Consider the following 20,046-nt stretch of genomic DNA (forward strand, 5'->3'; position numbering starts at 1 on the left):
AGTCCAGTGTTCTTCAACACAATAGCTCACACAGCCAGAAGAGACTCCAGTGAAGAACTATGTTATCCTCCCCCTTTCTTTAAGAAAATATGTACAGATATATTGCAGCCTTCACCAGTGCAATTTCTCTGCTGCTGTTTTCTCCCTATAGGTATCACACAGGTTCACTGGCCTTTGGATCCATGATTCTTGCCATTGTCCAGGTTATTCGAGTCATTCTGGAGTATTTGGACCATAAACTAAAAGGTATACATCCCTGGTTCCCAATGTGGGGACAATTTGATTTTTAATAGGAGCAATTGGAACCTTCTTTAAACCAAGTTAATGGCCTTTTGAATAGTAAGACTTCTTTGTCATTGGGGGGGGGGCATGAGGATTTTAGAGATGTTTAGGTGGGGCATGGGCAAAAAAAGGTTGGGAACCACTGGATAGACCCTTTCAACTGGCTAAAACTTTCAGACATTTCTTTTGTAAATCTACCCCCAAGGGGAGGTGCTATTATGGTTTGTGTGGTGTTAGATTTTTCAGTTTTTTATTTTGATCTTAGTTCTGTCATGCTATAGCAGCTTAAGACCTATAAAAATCTTGCACTGCAGAAACATAAATAAATAAACAAATAATCAGAGAGATACATGATTCTTTCTAATGTGATAGAATAATAAGAACTTTTTCCTGTCCTGTTTATCATTAGCTTCTGAGAATATGTTTGCCAAGTTCCTTTTAACCTGTTTAAAATGCTGCTTCTGGTGCCTGGAGAAATTCATCAAGTTTTTGAATAGAAATGCATACATTATGGTGAGAAATTCAAGCATCTGTTACTTATTTAGGGCAATAATGAAAATTTCTAGATCCTCTGCACAGTAATGGAACTGTCCCAAATAATTAGCCATACCTTTGGCAGAAGTTGCAAGTTTTCTTTAGATTATTCACTATGTTAATATATTTAAAGCACACTTGGCTGTCAAATGCACTCATCTCGATCATTTGTATACAATGCATTTACTTGTCCTGATGATGCCATACCAATGCTGCAGCAGTTATTCATCATTCTAAGTACTGGTTTTCAGGTGAAAGTGCTAATTACCATCCATATTTATTCTGTATTGATAATTACTGTGAAGTTTGTTGTGAATCATGAAGTTCTTGTGAATTTCATGAATTGGATAAGGGGAGAAGTAATCTGAAGAAATAAACTGGGGGCCTGATAGAATAGTTGGAGCCTCTTGATGCCAGGATTGTTAAATAAATACCTTTTTTTAAAGCTAGATGAGCTGGGGGATATAATGGGAAAACATAATAAACCAGATAAGAAGCATCTAGGCCAGTACAGTGTATTTGTTTCTTATTCCCTTCCCTTTACATCCTCAAAAGTCATGAAAATTGTGTGTGTTTGTTATATTTTATCATTGCATTGATAGTGTCCTAATATCTATATTTGCCTTTTTCTGGCTTTAAGCAATTTTGTATTTATAAAAAAATAATGTTCTTCAATAGATTTTTTTTTCCTTTGGCAATTTGTCCAGATTGCTATTTATGGTACCAATTTCTGCACTTCTGCCAAGAATGCCTTTTCCTTGCTCATGAGGAACATAATCAGGTGAGGGCCTGGAAACTGCTTTTGGTTTTATTATTCTGTTTGGAAGAGCTTGGCTAAGTTCTTTAGATTTAGTAGCTGAAAACGTCATGATAAACTGGTACAAATATTACCATTTAAATGTGCTATGGCAGTGGGTATTCTCTGTCGTAGTGCTCACCTTGTAGAACAAACTGGAATCCCAACTGGGAAAGAGTACAGAAATATGAGTACAGTACCTGTGAATATGAATGCATCCAAGTTCTCTTGATTGTCACTTGGCAGAATGATATGGGTGACATATACATATAATACATAAATAAATGGTATCATCTCTAATTATGAAATTATATATTTTATTAGTTACATTCAGGCGCGGGTTCCACTTACCGGTTGCTACCGGTATGCTCTCTGGGACCGTCACAGACAGGCACATGCCCTGTGGACATGCACATGCATGTCGCCATGAGATTTGGCTTCTGTGCATGTGCAGCAAACAAAATCTTGCGCAAGGATGCTCATACATGAGAGATTTTGCTGATTTTCGGCAATTTCTTTGCTTCCACATGGGCACATTTCAATTTCCACTACTGGAACCCTGATCTCAGCTGTGCCGGCTGCAACCCATTACTGGTTACATTGAATGCTTTACAACATTTCTTATATAATATTCTAAACTTCATATTTTTTAAATGGAAACCATTTTGAAAAAAATGTGAAAAAATGTGAAAAAATTACAAAGTGTGCCTAGTTTGCATGAGATGATTGACCACATTAAAATATTTGTTTCGTTTACCTATGATCTAAAACAGGGGTCCCTAACCTATGGGCTGGGCCCTACTATCATTCTGCAGTCTATTCACAACCAAGCTACATGAGCGCTCAGGATAGCATCACAGGTGCTTGTGCCCCACTTGCACTAGCATCTCTGGTGTTTAGGGCCTCACTCGAGCATTTCTGGTGCTCACAGCCCCACTTGTGTGAGCATCACAAGCACTCATGCACCACTCAAACAAGCAACTCTGGTGCTTGTGGCCCCACTCATGTGAATATTGCAGGCGCTCATGGCCCCAATCGTGTGAGCAACAGATTCTCCACACAAACCTGCTGTGCTTGCAAAACCATCTCCTCTTTCCCTGCCTCCCCTCCCCGGGCTGCCAAGTCAGAAAGGTTAAGGAACTCTGATGTAAAAGAAAAGGTCATATCTTCTTTTAATTGAGCTTGACCTCATGGTCCTTTTTATTTCTGATAGTATGGAAGTGTTTGCCACTACCTTCTTCCAGGATGTTTTTTCTATTGTCCATTAGCCTACACCCTGGAATTTTCAGGTAGTCTCCCATCATCTACTAACCAGTCCAGCTCTATCTAGTTCCAAAAAAATGCCCCAGAGAAAATTGTCTGGGCATTGAAAAAAGTGTCTATTGACCATTTTTCACATTTCCAATTGTAGTTTTCTCACAGTCACATGATCAAAATTCAGATGCTTGGCAACTATTTATGATGGTTACAGTGTCCGGAGCCATGTCATCACTTTTTGTGACCTTCTGACAGATTCAATGGGGAAGCTAAATTTACTTTACAACTATGTTTCTAACTTAACAACCACAGTGATTCACTTAAAAACTGTGGCAAAAAAAGGGTTGCAAAATAGAGCAAAACTCACAACATTCTTGCTTAGCAATGGAAATTGTGGTCAAGGACTATCTCTAACTATAATAGTTTCCTCTTTGTATTCAGAGTGGCTGTTTTGGACAAAGTCACTGATTTCCTGTTTTTCCTTGGAAAAATCCTAATTGTGGGAAGTGTTGGTAAGACATTTTTGATATTTTGGGTTTTCAATTAATTTGGTCACTAATTGGTCTTCTTTTTGGTGTTTCCATGCAGATTTCATTTAGGTTTTAGCATTTGTTTTTGAATAAAATTGTATTTGCAATAAAGAATATATTTAAAGCAGGGATCAAAACCTTTTACCGTATTTTTCAGTGATCTGATCTAAAAGAAAGTGTGTCCAAAAAGTGTGCCAGAAACTGGGTGCGTCTTATACAACAAATGAGTTGGGTGGTGGTTCGCAGCAGCAGCAGCAGCAGCAGCATTCCCGTGGCAGCTTTTCATGCGGTTTGGAAGCTGGTGCCAAATCAGCAGCGATTCCTCCCAGCAAGCCATGAGCTAGTTAGGGCTGCAGATGAGGATAGGCAGCATCTTCCACCTACCCCCCAAAAGACCGTCAATGGTATGTTTTTACAGGGGCTGAGCTTCTCCATTCAAAAGGGAAGTGTGGTAAAAAAAAGAGTCCATTTTATAAAAATAAAATCCCTTTATGTATGTATGTGTGAATAAGAATCATCCGAATCTGCTCGGAGAGAAAAGTTCCATATGGGCGAGGGCCGGGCCGATCCATCCGTTCGCTGTTTGTCCCTTGGCGGCATCCTTACACCAAACCCTGCACGGGGAAGTAGCCCACGGAGAGGAGCCACCGCATCAGCAGCACTGCTCCTTGAGCACCAGGAGGGCAGTCCCATGTCCCGGTCTCAATCTTGGGGCTTCACGAGGGAGGCAGACGTAGTCAGAGACGGAGTCCTTCTCATATGGAGAGGGGCGGCATACAAATCCAATTAAATAAATACACCAGCGTCTGCCTGGTCCTCGCAGGGATGTGACTGGTTGAGCCATAGGGGAAGCGCCCGTCTCTGGAGGAAAGTGGATCTCCCCATTGGGGGAGCAGGTGAGAGGGGACTCCTTGCTCATGACCGGGGCATGCGCCATAGCCCCAGTGAAGGTTTGAAGATTAAGTTACAAGTTTGAAGACATCTGAGTTAAGAGTGCAAGGGTCTTCAAACCTGGCAAATTTAAGGCTTGTGGATTTCAACTCCCATTTCTGAGCTAGCATGGCTGAAGGAGGAATTCTGAGAGTTGAAGTCCACAAGTCTTGAAGCTGTCAGGTTTGAATTTTATAAAAAGTATACATGGTTTTAAACAGTATACATGGTTGTAAAAAGTATTCTGCTACATTAGTATTTTATTAAACAATATAATACTACACCATTTAGTTCAGAATATTTTTTCCTTGTTTTCCTCCTCTAAAATCTGGATGCGTCTTATACACCAGTACATATACACCGAAAAATACGGTATATTTTTGCATAACAGGAACTCTAATATAGCTGGAGGTAAAGCTGTTTCTTTTCCTAAGTATGATTTCTGTACCTTTGTATGTTTTATTCTACTTTAGTCCTACTTTTACTATCCCAAATATTTCCACTTGTAAATCACTAGTCAGCAGCTTGTCTCAAATTTTAAGATATCAATAGTTGTAATCCAGTATATGTACAGGACATAAAGCTAGGGAAGACCTTTTCCACCCCTCTTGCATGTTATTACAGTTCAATTTCATAATAGTTAAAAACAAGTACATCTAAACCCCATTTGGGAGATGGAAAGAAATTCGTTGAAATATGTATGGGTCAAAGTCAAACTCATTTGTAAAAATGATGGGATTTCCAAATTGGAACTAAAATATAGAGAAAAATGTGAAAATTAATTATTTTCATTTCTTTTTAGGTATCCTTGCTTTCTTTTTTTTCACCCAGAGAATAAAATTGATTCAAGACGCAGCACCAACTCTCAATTACTACTGGGTTCCCATTCTGGTTAGTATTTTTTAAAATATGGATGTATTTTTTTCTCTAATTGCAGCTGTATTGCTTGGCAGTTGTTTTCTGTTCATTTAATCTACTTTTACAGCATTGAAGTCCACCTTGATAGTTGTGGTGCTTTGAGGGGGGGAAGTGAGAAAGAGTCAGTATTACTTTACTGTAGTATAATATATATTCTGTTATTAATCATTGATTCTATTTAATGTCTATCTTATTTCAAAGGAAAAAGTATATAGGTTTGATGCTACCCATTATTAGTTAATACATTGCACTAAGCTAAAATATGTTTGGCATAAGGTGTTTGGAATCTAATCAATTTATCCATTGTAGTTTATTATCCATGGTTTAATCTGTTGCGTCAATCCAATTAACTGGTTCCTTCAACCATATTAAAACTAACCTTGATTTAGAATGATCAAAATACATAAACAATATGTGTATTTGCATGTCGTTCTCAAATGCTTGGAAGAGAGTTCTGACTTCCACCAGACCTGATATTTTCTTATTTTCTTTCTTTCTTTCTTTCTTTCTTTCTTTCTTTCTTTCATCTTACTTAATTACTTTGCTTTTTGTCCATCTCTGGGTGGTTTATAATGCTAAAAAGAATAAATTTATACAAATAATAATATAAAATAATCAGGTATAATTAAAAGATGGAGAAGGAAGAAGTAGGATGAGTGGTGTGTGTGTGTGTGTGTGTGTAATCTCTGGCTGAATCTATCAACCACATCCAAGATGACACTTCCCCATTTGGAACCCCAAGCCAACTGATAGAGACAGGTCTTAAAGCTCTTGTGGAAGGTCAGAAGGGTGGGAACTCACTTCATTCCCTGGGACAAGATATTCCAAAGGGCAGGAACAGCAGCAGAAAAGGCTCTTTTCCTATATCCTATATACATTGAGATGAGATGTTCCTTAGGCAACCTGAAGGCATGAAGGGCTTTAAAGGTAATAAGTTGATAACTAGCATTTCAATTGAACCTGCAAGCAAAGTGGTAGCCAGTGCAACTTGCAGTATAGCAGTGAGGCTAAAGCTGCCCACACTGCCTCATTCTGTACCAGCTCTAGCTTCCAAATGCTCTTCAAGGGTAACCCAAGAAAAGTGTGTTGCAATATTCCAAATACATGATAACTAGGGGTCGAATGATTGAGCACAGGGACTCCTGACTGAGGAAAAACCATGACCCAAAATTGTACAAAGGGTCTCCTAGCTGCAACTGACATTTCTTATTTGTGCAGGAGTCTTGAATCCAAATGAACCACCAAATTGCAGACCAGATCTGTCTTGTAATGCCATCCCATCCAGAATTAAGGATTCAAAGTCCTGGATTTTTGGGGTCCATATACCCAAAGCTATTTGGTCTTCCTGTGATGGCACAGTTGTTAAAATGCAGTATGGCAGTTCAGTTCTCACTGGCTCAAGGTTGACTCCATAGTTCCCTCTAAGCTGAGCAGTGAGCAATCACTCACTTAAAAATCATCATCAACTCAGAGTTTTCCAAACCTGCCCAGAAGCCGAGAAGGAAAGAGTGAGAGGGAAGGAGAGAGAGAGGAAGAGAGGAAGAGAGAGAAACAGATAGAAAAAAGAGAGGAAAGAAAAGAGAAAGAAAAAGAATGGGAGTAAGGAAGAGAGAAAGAAAATCAAAATCTAGTTTGAAACTAGCTCAACTATTTAAGTGGCATTTTGATATTGATAGAGTTGCCCTATTATGAGCTCACTGTTTTAGACACACAGTACAGTATTTTATTTTGAAATTCTCTGAGGCAAAACAGGGTGGATTTTTTATTTGTTTGTTTGTTTGTTTATTTGTTTGTTTGTTTATTTATTATTTCTGTGCCGCCCAGTCCCGAAGGGACTGCTGCTCAGACACTATACTTTTCCGCCCCCCAAAAAAAAATATTAGAGGGAACACTGGTTGACTCAGCCTGCTATCCTTCTGAGGTCGGTAAAATGAGGACCCAGATTGTTGGGGGCAATTTTCCTTACTTTGTAAACTGTTTAGAGAGGGCTAGAAAGCACTGTGAAACAATATATAAGTACAGTGGTACCTCGTCTTACGTACTTAATTCGTTCCATGACGAGGTTCGTAAGGTGAAAAGTTCGTAAGATGAAACAGTGTTTCCCATAGGAATCAATGTAAAAGCGAATAATGCATGCAAGCCCAAAACTCACCCCTTTTGCCTTACGCCGCTGGGAATCCCCGCCTGTGGACTTATGTTGCCAGCCGAAGTGCCCATTCTTGTGCTGCTGGGATTCTCCTGAAGTTCCCCTCCCTGAAAAACCCCACCTCCGGACTTCCGTGTTCTTTTGCTGCTGGGATTTCCCTGAGCCTCCCCATGCTGGGAAACCCCACCTCCAGACTTCCTTTGCAAGCCAAAGCTCCATTCTTGCACTGCTGGGATTTCCCTAACCCTCCCCTCGCTGGGATTCAAAGCAACGCTGGCAAAAATGAAGGGAATTCCAGCAAGGGGAGCCTCAGGGAAATCCCAGCAGCGCAAGAATGGCTGGTTCGGCTGCCAACGGAAGTCCAGAGGTGGGGCATCCCAGCGGCGGCAGCTTGGGTTCGTAAGGTGAAAATAGTTCAGAAGAAGAGGCAAAAAATTCTTAAACACCAGGTTTGTATCTCGAAAAGTTCGTTAGAAGAGGCATTCATAAGACGAGGTACCACTGTAAATGCTATTGCTATTGCTTGCCAGGGTTCAGCCAAAGCCTGTTGTACCCCAACCAGGCTCCAATAGGCCCCAAACACAGCACCAGCATCATACATGGATGACCAGGGATGAACATATAGAGTTGATTATCATCAATTTAGACATTATCGTTATTCTCATAAATATGATACCACACTCACTCTTTCTAACTCTCTCTCTCTTTTGTAGACAGTGATTATAGGTTCCTACCTCATTGCACATGGATTTTTCAGTGTATATGCCATGTGTGTGGACACACTTTTCCTTTGCTTCTGTAAGTATCTTGTTTAAACTGCTAAATGATGTCAGCTACTGTTGCTATACCTATGCTTTATCTAAAAGTAGATGGTTCTTTATTGACTCCAAAGCTGCTCCCCAGTTACTGTAGTATTAAGCCTGGAATTCAATCCTGATGGGGCTTCAGATTGTCTCAGTCTTTCATAGTACCAGCAGCATAATATTTAGATTTATATACCATTTTATAGTGCTTTACAACTCTCTCTAAACAGTCAGCATATTGCCCTAACAATTTAGGATATCATTTTACTGACTTCAGAAGAATAAAAGGCTGAACAGTGAGAATTGAACTCGGCAAAATTAACCTAGAATACTACATTCTAACCACCGTCCTTCTGATGTTGGTAAGAAAAGGAGCCAGATTGCTGTGGGCAATATGCAAATAATGCTTCTATCACGTAAATTGTACAGAGACTGCTGTACAGCACCATGGGGCAGTATTATAAGCCTAAATGCTAATGCTATTGCATTAAATTAGGAGATTACAAGGGCCTTCTATATTTTCTTCATCCACAAAATAATGAATTCTCAAAGGTAACATTGGTAAATGCTGATAGGAAACTTAGAGATCAGAAAGGGATTGTCATAACTAAATTGATCCTCCCTTTGCCAGGAAACTGCATTCTAGTGCTATTCCAGAGATAGCACATTAATCCATTGTAGGGTAAGCAAAACACAATATTACAAAAAAGCTTGTCTTTGTTCAACAGCCACTCATTCCACAACTGTTCTATGTTGTGATGCACTGAACAGTTATAATGGGTCCTTGTAGTTGTAGTCATTGCAACATCCCAGTGGTGAATGTAAATTCAGGCGCTTGGCTACCAGCTTGCAATTACAGTGGTTGCAGATCCTATGGTTACTTGATCAGAATTTGTGGCCTTCACTGCTGGCTTCCAATAAGCAAAATTGGGCGGGGGAGGGAGTCAACAGGAGACTATAAAAGAGCCCGTAAACCCATCATGTAATGTCACACTTAAAAATAGCCATTTGGTTTGCCAGAATTGTCAAAAGTTAATGCAGTCACATGACATTGCATTTTATAACTACATCATTTAGTGATGGAATTCCCAGTTACAGTGATCATAGTTAATTAAGGACTTCTTATACTTCAAAGTAAGGTTTACTTAGTTTCCATGTCTTTTTTTTATAAAATATTTTTATTGATTTTATGATATAAAAAAACCACTCACACAACATAAGGCAAGTGCTCAGTGATTATGCCCACCACCAGACAAACATTTGTACCCCACCACCAATCGGGTGTTTCTTGTATAGACTATTTTAACACAAGAGCGAAATATTTATTTACATATTATAACGTGATTCCAACTTGTTTCTTATGGCTTGGTCTCGGATCCTACTCGCCATATATCATCTTACCTTGTCCCATCGTCCCATCAGTTGTCGCAAATCAGTTTCATTAATCAAATTCATCCTTTTATCCATAATCTCAAATTGAATATGGTCTACCATGTACCTATACCAATTTTGCATTGTCCATTTTGTCGCATCCTTTCAACCCAAGACTATTACCGCCTGAGCGCTTATTTTCACTGCTTGTTTTATTTCTCTGAATTCTCCCATCTCGTTACTTTTAACTAATACTGCCATTTCCTTAGTAATTATCCATCTTATTTTCACTACTGGGCATTCCCAAAACATATGCATAAACACTCCTTTATCTTGGCACCCATGCCAACAAATACCTTTAAAATTCTGCTGAAAGTATGCAAGTTGAACGGGTGTGTAATATCACTTATGTAATATTTTCCTTCTCATTTCCCTAACTCTTGTATTCTTAGTTTTCCTTATATTCTCTACTATATTTTTCATCTCTTGCACCTCTACCTGTATCTCATTTTGCCACCATTTAGTCAATCCTTGGATCATATCCCTGTCTGACTGCACTAACATCTTATATATATTGCTAGCTTGCGCCTTTATACCCTCACTTTTTTCTCTTATTATTTTCTCTAACTGTCAAGCTGCCTGTCAGAATTCAGACAAATAAAACTCAGAGTCCTTTTTGAAAGGTTCAAAAGTGAATTTATCAAAATCAGAACTTGAAGCATCGAAAGAAAAGCAAAGTCTGAGGAAAATGGTGCGATACAAGCAGATATCAAAATCCCTTTTCCACCCCCTTTTGGGATTTTGCCCAATCCTCATTGTCCATAATCATCAGGTGGCACATGTTGCCCCTCACGTCACTCTTCAGGAATTTTTCCTCTAACGGTCTCCTCCTGGTACCTAGGAAAACGAAACATAACTCTCCTCCTGCACTCTTCCCAACCCCCCCTTCTTCTCTAACCCACCCTGTACTCTATGACAACCAAGCGATAGATAGCAGCAGCGTAGCAAAGGTTGACATTCGACCCCCCTGGAACAGGGACTTCAGTCCTACAAAACAAAACAAAACAAACAACACCAATAGATACAGTCAATATCAAGGCTTATCAGGGTACTTTGTCCTAAAATGATCAATTTCCCTCTGTGTGTTCATGTATTTCTCGTCAACCCATTCGGCATAAGATGCAGGAAAATGTTTCCAAGCCACTAAATATTGAATCTTCCCCCTGTGCTTCCTGGAATCCAGCACTTCTTTGACCTCAAAGTGTTGCTCTCCCTCAATGAGTAATGGGGCAGGGGGTCTGCTTGGGGCAGCTGCAATTCACTAGTTTGTTCCGGTTTTAGTAAGCTTATGTGGAACACCAGGTGAATTTTCCTTAATGTTTTCGGCAACTCTAACTTCATTGCCAGCGAATTCACTACCTGTACAATTGGGAAAGGACCCACGTACTTAGCCCCTAATTTCTTTGACTTTTGAGTGGACTTTAAGAACTTTGTGGAGAGATAAACCCTATCCCCCACCTTATAATCCATCGTGACTCTTCTTTTCTTGTCAGCCTGGGCCTTACGGGTACTATGAGCCTCATCCAACGCCTTGCACGCTATGGGCCAGGTCGCTTTGAGCTGTGTTACCCAATCCCTTAATGACGGGTGTTGAAGCTCATCCTGGGGTAGTTCTGGAATTGGCAAAAATCCTATCCACTCACCAATTTAAATGGGGTGAAACCAGTGCTACTGTGTAGCGAATTGTCATAGGCAACCTCTGCGAATGGTAGAAGGTCGCTCCAATTATCTTGTTGATATTTCAAATAACACCTAAGGTACTGTTCCAACACAGAGTTAGTCCTCTCACACACTCCATTGGTCTGAGGGTGGTGGCTCAAACTGAGCCCTTTTTTCGTACCCAACAACCCTAAAAACTCCTTCCAGAAGTTTGAGGTAAATTTTACCTCTCAGTCTGATATGATTCTCTCAGGAACCCTGTGAAAGCGATACACATGTTGTATAAACATTTTCGCTAGTGCCCTGGAAGTGGGGATCTTTGAGCACACCACAAAATGAACCTGTTTGGAGAAAAGGTCAGTTACAGCCACTGTTCACTGTAAACTGTGTGTGCGCGCACGCGCGCAGCCCAAAATACCCCCCCGTGCACCCTTTTCCACGGGCGCACGCTCCCCATCCCCCTGCCAGCCTGCAGAAGGGGGCGGGAGGCGCCAGCAGTAGACATGGGTGGAAGGAAAGGGAGCTGCGACCACCCCTGCCTCCCCACGGTGCCTCCGACCCCCTCGTGCCCCTGGCCTCACGGCACTGCCGCCCGCCCACCCGATCCGCCCCCTCCGGCTTTCTCCTCCTCCACCTCCTGCCTTGGGGCGCGACTTCTCCCACGGCGGTCACTGTAGCGGCTGAGGCTTCTCCTTCTCATCCACGCTCCCAGCCACGGGGCTGCGAGAGAGGGTTTTCTCCGCGTGCTTCGGGAATGCCCGCCCTTCCCCTCTCACAGCTCCTTTGCTGAGAGCGCTTTCGTCCCGGACTTTCAGCAAGGGGGCTGCAGTAGAGGCAGGGCAGGCGTTCCCAAAGCACTCGGAGAAAGCACTCTTGCAGCCCCCTCGCTGACAGAGAGATAGAGAGAGAGAGGGAGCAACAGACAGAGCAAGATGGAAAGAGAGAGGGAGAGAGAAAGTAAGTGAGAAAGAGAGAGGGGAGAGAGAGAGATAGCAAGACAGAGAACAAGAGAAAGAAAGCAAGAGATATAGAAAGAACGAGAGAGAGAAAGAAAGCAATAGAGAGAGAAAGAAAACGAGAGAAAGAGTGAGTGAGAGAGAGAGAGCAATAGACAGAGCGACATAGAAAGAGGGAGAGAGAAAGTGAGAAAAAGAGAGAGCAAGAGGGGGAGAGAGAAAGAGAGAGAAATGACTTGATTTAAAGCATATGGTAAAAAGCACCCAAATAATAACAGAGAAAAAAACCCCAGCTGTTTCTGTGTGTGTGTGTATGTGTGTGTGTGTGAACTCTTGAACCATTTCCAAAAGCCCTCACCTGTTATTGGAAATGGTTCAAGAGTTCACACACACACACACACACACACACACACACAAGGGGGGAGGAGATAGGGATAGAAAAAGAGGAGAAGATAGTAATAATAGTAATAGATTTTGGTTTTGTTTTATTATTAATTTCTTTTAATAAAAAAGAAGGGAATTTTTTTCTTATCTATCTATCTATCTATCTATCTATCTATCTATCTATCTATCTATCTATCTATCTATACTTCTAAGCTGCCCAGACCCAAAGGGACTGCCACTCAGACACTATACTTTTCCGCCCACACCGAAAAAAATTAGAGGGAACATTGGTTACAACCCAAACCACAGTACAGTAATACCTCGTCTTACGAACTTAATTGGTTCCAGGACGAGGTTCGTAAGATGAAAAGTTTGTAAGATGAAACAATGTTTCCCATAGGAATCAATGGAAAAGCCAATAATGCGTGCAAGCCGATTAGGAAAATCCAATATAGTTAAGGAGCTAAACTTGAAAGACTCTTGCAGAGAAAAACATGAAAAATACAAACAATATACATATTATTCAAATCCACACCGGAGTTGGTCGCGTATAGACATGATTTGGGCAACACCGCAGATAAACAATAAAATTGTAAAAATTGAAATAGAAGCAAACACTTGGGCAGACCACAACCCAATATCATTAATTTGGAGAAAGGGAAATAATAAAAAACAAATAAAATGGATTATGGACAGAACAATAATAAAGGAAAAGCAGTACACTGAAATGTTAGAGAAAGAATTACAGATATTTTTTTAAATAAATAAAACAGATGAAATTTCACCACAAACACTTTGGGATACGACAAAAGCTTACATCAGAAGTTTAACCACATCATATATGGCAATAAAACATAAACAAAAAAAGATTAAACAGGAAAAATTAGAACAAGAATTAAAACAAATAGAAACAGAGCTACAATTAAATCCAAAAAGTAAAAAAATTAAGGAGAAAAAAGATCAAATTAGACATGCAATTAATTTGATACATCGGGAAGAAGTAGAAGAAAAGATTAGAACAGCCAAACAGGTATATTTCGACCAAGCAAATAAAACAGGAAGGTGGCTAGCACATAAACTAAGAAAACAAAAAGAAAAAAAAAATCATAGACAGATTAGAAGATGAACAAGGTAACATAAAATATGAGAAGGAAGAAAAGAATAGCAGTACAATATTATAAGAAATTATATACACAGGAAGAAGTAAAAAAAGAAGAAATAGAAAAGTATATTAAACTAACAAATATGGAAGCATTAACAGAAGAACAACGACAAGAATTAAATAGACTAATTACCTTAGTTGAACGTCAGGCAGCGATAAAACAACAAAAAAACAACAAAGCAACAGGCACAGACGGCATACCAGTAGAATTATACAAACAAGAAATAAAAATATTGGAAAATAATATATTGGATATTTATAATCAAATAGCCCGAGATGCAAAGATACCGCAAACATGGACAGAAGCATTAATATCACTTATACCCAAAACAGAAACAGAAAAAGAAAAAATTCAAAATTACAGACCCATATCGTTATTAAATACAGATTATAAGATATTTATCACAATCTACGCAGCAAGGTTAAAAAACATTCTGAATCAATTAATACACTGATCAAAATGGCTTTCTCCCCAAGAGGCAAATTAAAGATAATTTGAGGATAATAACAAATGTACTAGAATACTATGAGGAACATCCTGGAAAATAGATGGCATTGGTTTTTCTTGACGCACAAAAGGCTTTCGACAACGTAAATTGGAAATTTATGATTACACAATTAGAAATGATGAATTTTGGACAACACATTACAAATTTAATAAAAACAATATATCTGGAACAAAACACCAAAATTATAATTAATGGAGAGCAAATGGAAAAATTTAAAATTGAGAAAGGAGTGAGACAGGGATGCCCTATCTCTCCACTTCTGTTTATATTAACGATGGAAACACTACTAATTAAAATAAGAAAAAATGAAGACAGAAAAGGCCTAAAAATAAGAAAATAAATTTATAAAGTCCAGGCCTTTGCAGACGATTTGGTATTTATAATTGAGGAACCATTGACAGCTGCACCAAAATTAATTAAACAAATCGAAGATTTTGGTGAAGTAGCAGGACTCAAAATAAACAAACAAAAAATGAAAATAATCACCAAAAATTGCACAAAAAACCAAATAAAACATGGGAATGGGACTTTTTGTCTCCGCCAATTGGATGAAGCTCTTTCCTCCGCAGCAGCTGATCGGCCGCTGCCTTCACTCCCTCGCCCAAAGGCCCCTAGCTCTTGGCCCCAGCCCTTTGGCCACAAAAATCCAAATTCAGCCACAGCCTTTTGGCCACATGGGACACTTCGCCACCATCCAATCAGAACGGTTGTTACAAAATGCTACTTTGGAAAGGAAAGAATGGGACAGTTTGCTCTTTCATACACAAACACACACATTGAAAGATAGAGAGGGAAGGGACCTCGGTGGCCATCTAGTCTGACCTGACCCACCTTCTCATTCAGGAGACTTACAGAATGATAGAGAGGAAAGGGAACTCAGTGGCCATCTAGTCTGACCCACTTTCTCATTCAGGAGACTTACAGAATGATAGAGAGGGAAGGGACCTTGGTGGCCATATACTCTGACCTGACCCACCTTCTCAGTCAGGAGACTTACAGAATGATAGAGAGGGAAGGGACCTTGGTGGCCATCTAGTCTGACCTGACCTACCTTCTCATTCAGGAGGCTTACAGAATGATAGTGAGGAAAGGGAACTCATTGGCCATCTAGTCTGACCCCCAGCTCAAGCAGGAGAATGGAGGGGACCGCAGAGGCCATCTAGTCTGACCCTCAGCTCAATCAGGAGAATGAAATGGAATGACAGAGATAGAGGGGACCTCAGAGACCATCTAGTCAAACCCTCTTCGCAAGCAGGAGAATTGGTCTTCTGGTCAAATTCTTGGGCTGCTAAATTGCCTGGTGGAACTCCTTGCCTCACAACAAGCTAATCCTTTAAAAACTAATTTGGAAACCCAATCAGAGCAGTCCTCTCAAAAGAGGGTTGGGAGAGACTGCTAGGTAGCAAAGAAGTGAAGACTGGTTGCTGTCTGGGGCCCCTTTATGACCTGCTCCTCCTGCTAATCTTTGGAATTTTTACGATGCATGGAGCATTTACGACAAAAGAAAGTGTCAAGATAGGCAAAAATTTGGAGGCCCGAGACGTGGGGGTAGGGTCCACCCCCGCCCTCCACCCATACACATTTAACAAGAGTTGGAAGGGACCTTGGTGGTCACCCAGTTCCACCCTCTCCTTCCACCCATACACATTTGACAAATTCTGCCCTGCTAAAGTGGCTAGGGGAATATACTGCTCCCAAAGCTCCCTCCCCCTCCCACTTCTGGTAACCCTCAAGACAAATGAAGGAGGGGTGAAAAGAGGCATGGGTCCCCAAAGTGGGGTGTGTGTGGAAGGTTTGTGGGAAAAAACATGGGGAGGCTAATGATCCTTTCCTGTTTGAAGAGAGAGAGAGAGGTCTGTTCATAATCTGGGCATCTAGATGATCCCATGCCTTCTTCTGCATTCATGTGGAGAGTCCCCAAAGTGTTTGGGGGCTTTGGGAGCTCACAGACACAGACACACACAGACACACACACACATTATCAGCAGCAATGGATAGAAGTGAAAGCTGGTTACTGTCTGGGGACCCTTTATGACTCTTCTTGGAAAGAGGGGAGAGGAAAAGAGGAGGGGGTGCAGGGACCTCTTTTGAAATAAGGTACACATTGGGTCTTCCCCCTTCCTCCTCTCTTTCCTTGGGACATGCGGTCTGGGTGGTTGGGAGGATACAGGTGGGCTAGGGACTTCAGGAAAGGATAGTCCCTGGTGGGTTTACTCTATGGGCAGGATTTATTAACTCAAAACTCACAGATTGGGCAAGAAGCAGGATGAATAAAAAGGACAAACTCATTCCGAAGTGTGAGTGTTCATTGCTTCCCTTTGAAATCAAGTGTTAATGTTGTACATTTCCCAAAACACCAGGACGGGTGAGTGCAACCCAAAGACAAACATGTCTATGTGTGTGTATGTGTGGGGGGTTTGTGGGAAAAAAATTGGGAAGGCTAATGATCCTTTCCTTTTTGCAGAGAGAGAGAGGTCTGTTCATACTCTGGGCATATAGACGATCCCATGCCTTCTTCTCCGTTCATGTGTAGAGTCCCCAAAGTGTGTGTGGGGCTTTGGGAGTTCTTTCACACACACAAACACAGAGACACACACATGATCAGCAGCAATGAACTTTTGTTTTCAACAAAGCTAAGCTCCAATGCTTATCCCATCAATAGATATGGAATCAAAATCACCAAGTACAGAATTTAGTTATAAAAAAAGGAGCATGTGGCAAGCTGTTCCTATATCTCCTTGAAATGCTAATTGTTTTAGGAAACTCCTGTTTCTTTGGTGTGATAACTGGGAAAGGGGTCATGAGGTCTATTGCCCCAACTAAATGTGACCCGGTATGCCAATTTGTAGAATGATAACTCCTATCTTTTCCTCACTCTTTTGTTAATTCCTGTTTCTTTTAAGATGAGGAGCTTTTTCACACACACAAACACACATACACACATACAGACATGTTTGTCTTTGGGTTGCGCTCACCCATTCTGGTGTTTTGGGAAATGTACAACATTAACACTTGATTTCAAATGGAAGCAATGAACACTCACACTTCGGAATGAGTTTGTCCTTTTTATTCATCCTGCTTCTTGCCCAATCTGTGAGTTTTGAGTTAATAAATCCTGCCCATAGAGTAAACCCACCAGGGACTATCCTTTCCTGAAGTCCCTAGCCCACCTGTATCCTCCCAACCACCCAGACCGCATGTCCCAAGGAAAGAGAGGAGGAAGGGGGAAGACCCAATGTGTACCTTATTTCAAAAGAGGTCCCTGCACCCCCTCCTCTTTTCCTCTCCCCTCTTTCCAAGAAGAGTCATAAAGGGTCCCCAGACAGTAACCAGCCTTCACTTCTATCCATTGCTGCTGATAATGTGTGTGTGTGTGTCTGTGTGTGTCTGTGTCTGTGAGCTCCCAAAGCCCCCAAACACTTTGGGGACTCTCCACATGAATGCAGAAGAAGGCATGGGATCATCTAGATGCCCAGATTATGAACAGACCTCTCTCTCTCTCTTCAAACAGGAAAGGATCATTAGCCTCCCCATGTTTTTTCCCACAAACCTTCCACACACACCCCACTTTGGGGACCCATGCCTCTTTTCACCCCTCCTTCATTTGTCTTGAGGGTTACCAGAAGTGGGAGGGGGAGGGAGCTTTGGGAGCAGTATATTCCCCTAGCCACTTTAGCAGGGCAGAATTTGTCAAATGTGTATGGGTGGAAGGAGAGGGTGGAACTGGGTGACCACCAAGGTCCCTTCCAACTCTTGTTAAATGTGTATGGGTGGAGGGCGGGGGTGGACCCTACCCCCACGTCTCGGGCCTCCAAATTTTTGCCTATCTTGACACTTTCTTTTGTCGTAAATACTCCATGCATCGTAAAAATTCCAAAGATTAGCAGGAGGAGCAGGTCATAAAGGGGCCCCAGACAGCAACCAGTCTTCACTTCTTTGCTACCTAGCAGTCTCTCCCCAACCCTCTTTTGAGAGGACTGCTCTGATTGGGTTTCCAAATTAGTTTTTAAAGGATTAGCTTGTTGTGAGGCAAGGAGTTCCATCAGCCAATTTAGCAGCCCAAGAATTGGACCGGAAGACCAATTCTCCTGCTTGCAAAGAGGGTTGGTCTCTGAGGTCCCCTCCATCTCTGTCATTCCATTTCATTCTCCTGATTGACCTGATTGACCTGAGGGTCAGACTAGATGGCCACTGAGTTCCCTTTCCTCTGTATCATTCTGTAAGCCTCCTGAATGAGAAGGTGAGTCAGGTCAGACTAGATGGCCACCAAGGTCCCTTCCCTCTCTATCATTCTGTAAGTCTCATGAATGAGAAGGTGTCAAGTCAGACTAGATGGCCACCAAGGTCCCTTCCCTCTCTATCACTCTGCAAGTCTCCTGAATGAGAATGTGGGGTCAGACTAGATGGCCACATGGGACACTTCGCCACCATCCAATCAGAACGGTTGTTACAAAATGCTACTTTGGGAAGGAAAGAATGGGACAGTTTGCTCTTTCATACACAAACACACACATTGAAAGATAGAGAGGGAAGGGACCTCGGTGGCCATCTAGTCTGACCTGACCCACCTTCTCATTCAGGAGACTTACAGAATGATAGAGAGGGAAGGGACCTTGGTGGCCATCTAGTTTGACCTGACCTACCTTCTCATTCAGGAGACTTACAGAATGATAGAGGGAAGGGATCTTGGTGGCCATCTAGTCTGACCCACTTTCTCATTCAGGAGACTCACAGAATGATAGAGAGGAAAGGGACCTTGGTGGCCATCTAGTCTAACCTGACCCACCTTCTCATTCAGGAGACTTGCAGAGTGATAGAAAGGGAAGGGACCTTGGTGGCCATCTAGTCTGACTTGACCCACCTTCTCATTCAGGAGACTTACAGAATGATAGAGAGGAAGACTCTATGGCCACCAGACTAGATGGCCACCAAGGTCCCTTCCCCCTCTATCTTTCTGTAAGTCTCATGAATGAGAAGGTGGGTCAGGTCAGACTAGATGGCCACCAAGGTCCCTTCCCTCTCAATCATTCTGTAAGTCTACTGAATGAGAAAGTGGGTCAGACTAGATGGCCACTGAGTTCCCTTTCCTCTCTATCATTCTGTAAATCTCCTGAATGAGAAGGTGGGTCAGGTCAGACTAGATGGCCACCAAGGTCCCTTCCCTCTCTATCATTCTGTAAGTCTCCTGAATGAGAAGGTGAGTCAGGTCAGACTAGATGGCCACCAAGGTACCTTCCCTCTCTATCATTCTGTAAGTCTCCTGAATGAGAAGAAGGTCAGACTAGATGGCCACCGAGGTCCCCTCCCTCTCTATCTTTCAATGTGTGTGTTTGTGTATGAAAGAGCAAACTGTCCCATTCTTTCCTTCCCAAAGTAACATTTTGTAACAACCGTTCTGATTGGATGGTGGCGAAGTGTCCCATGTGGCCAAAAGGCTGTGGCTGAATTTGGATTTTTGTGGCCAAAGGGCTGGAGCCAAGAGCTAGAGGCCTTTGGGCGAGGGAGTGAAGGCAGCGGCCGATCAGCTGCTGCGGAGGAAAGAGCTTCATCCAACTGGCGGAGGCTAAATGTCCTAAACCCATAAAATATCTAGAACAAATTACCAATATGCAAATAGTCAAAAAAGTGAAATATTTAGCAATATGACTTACAGCCAAAACGTCGACATTAAAAGAATATAATTATACAAGTTTAATAAATCAAATCAAAGTAGATTTTAAAAATTGGCAAAATTTACAACTCTCATTAA

At 41.5% G+C, this 20,046-nt stretch overlaps 1 protein-coding gene across 5 annotated transcripts in view; it reads left to right on the plus strand.

Moving 5' to 3' along the window:
• The window catches only part of SLC44A2 (solute carrier family 44 member 2 (CTL2 blood group)), a 237,509-nt gene that overhangs the window by 200,180 nt on the left and 17,283 nt on the right, over positions 1-20,046 (plus strand). For all 5 annotated transcript variants that reach the window (XM_070741789.1, XM_070741790.1, XM_070741793.1 and 2 more), the window contains 6 exons: positions 152-246; positions 692-795; positions 1,524-1,597; positions 3,311-3,381; positions 5,132-5,220; positions 8,107-8,191. In XM_070741789.1, the coding sequence (XP_070597890.1) occupies positions 152-246; positions 692-795; positions 1,524-1,597; positions 3,311-3,381; positions 5,132-5,220; positions 8,107-8,191 (518 nt within the window). The remainder of the gene's footprint in view (positions 1-151; positions 247-691; positions 796-1,523; positions 1,598-3,310; positions 3,382-5,131; positions 5,221-8,106; positions 8,192-20,046) is intronic.

Source organism: Erythrolamprus reginae, chromosome 2, assembly GCF_031021105.1.
Source record: "Erythrolamprus reginae isolate rEryReg1 chromosome 2, rEryReg1.hap1, whole genome shotgun sequence".
Classification (NCBI taxonomy): domain Eukaryota; kingdom Metazoa; phylum Chordata; class Lepidosauria; order Squamata; family Dipsadidae; genus Erythrolamprus; species Erythrolamprus reginae.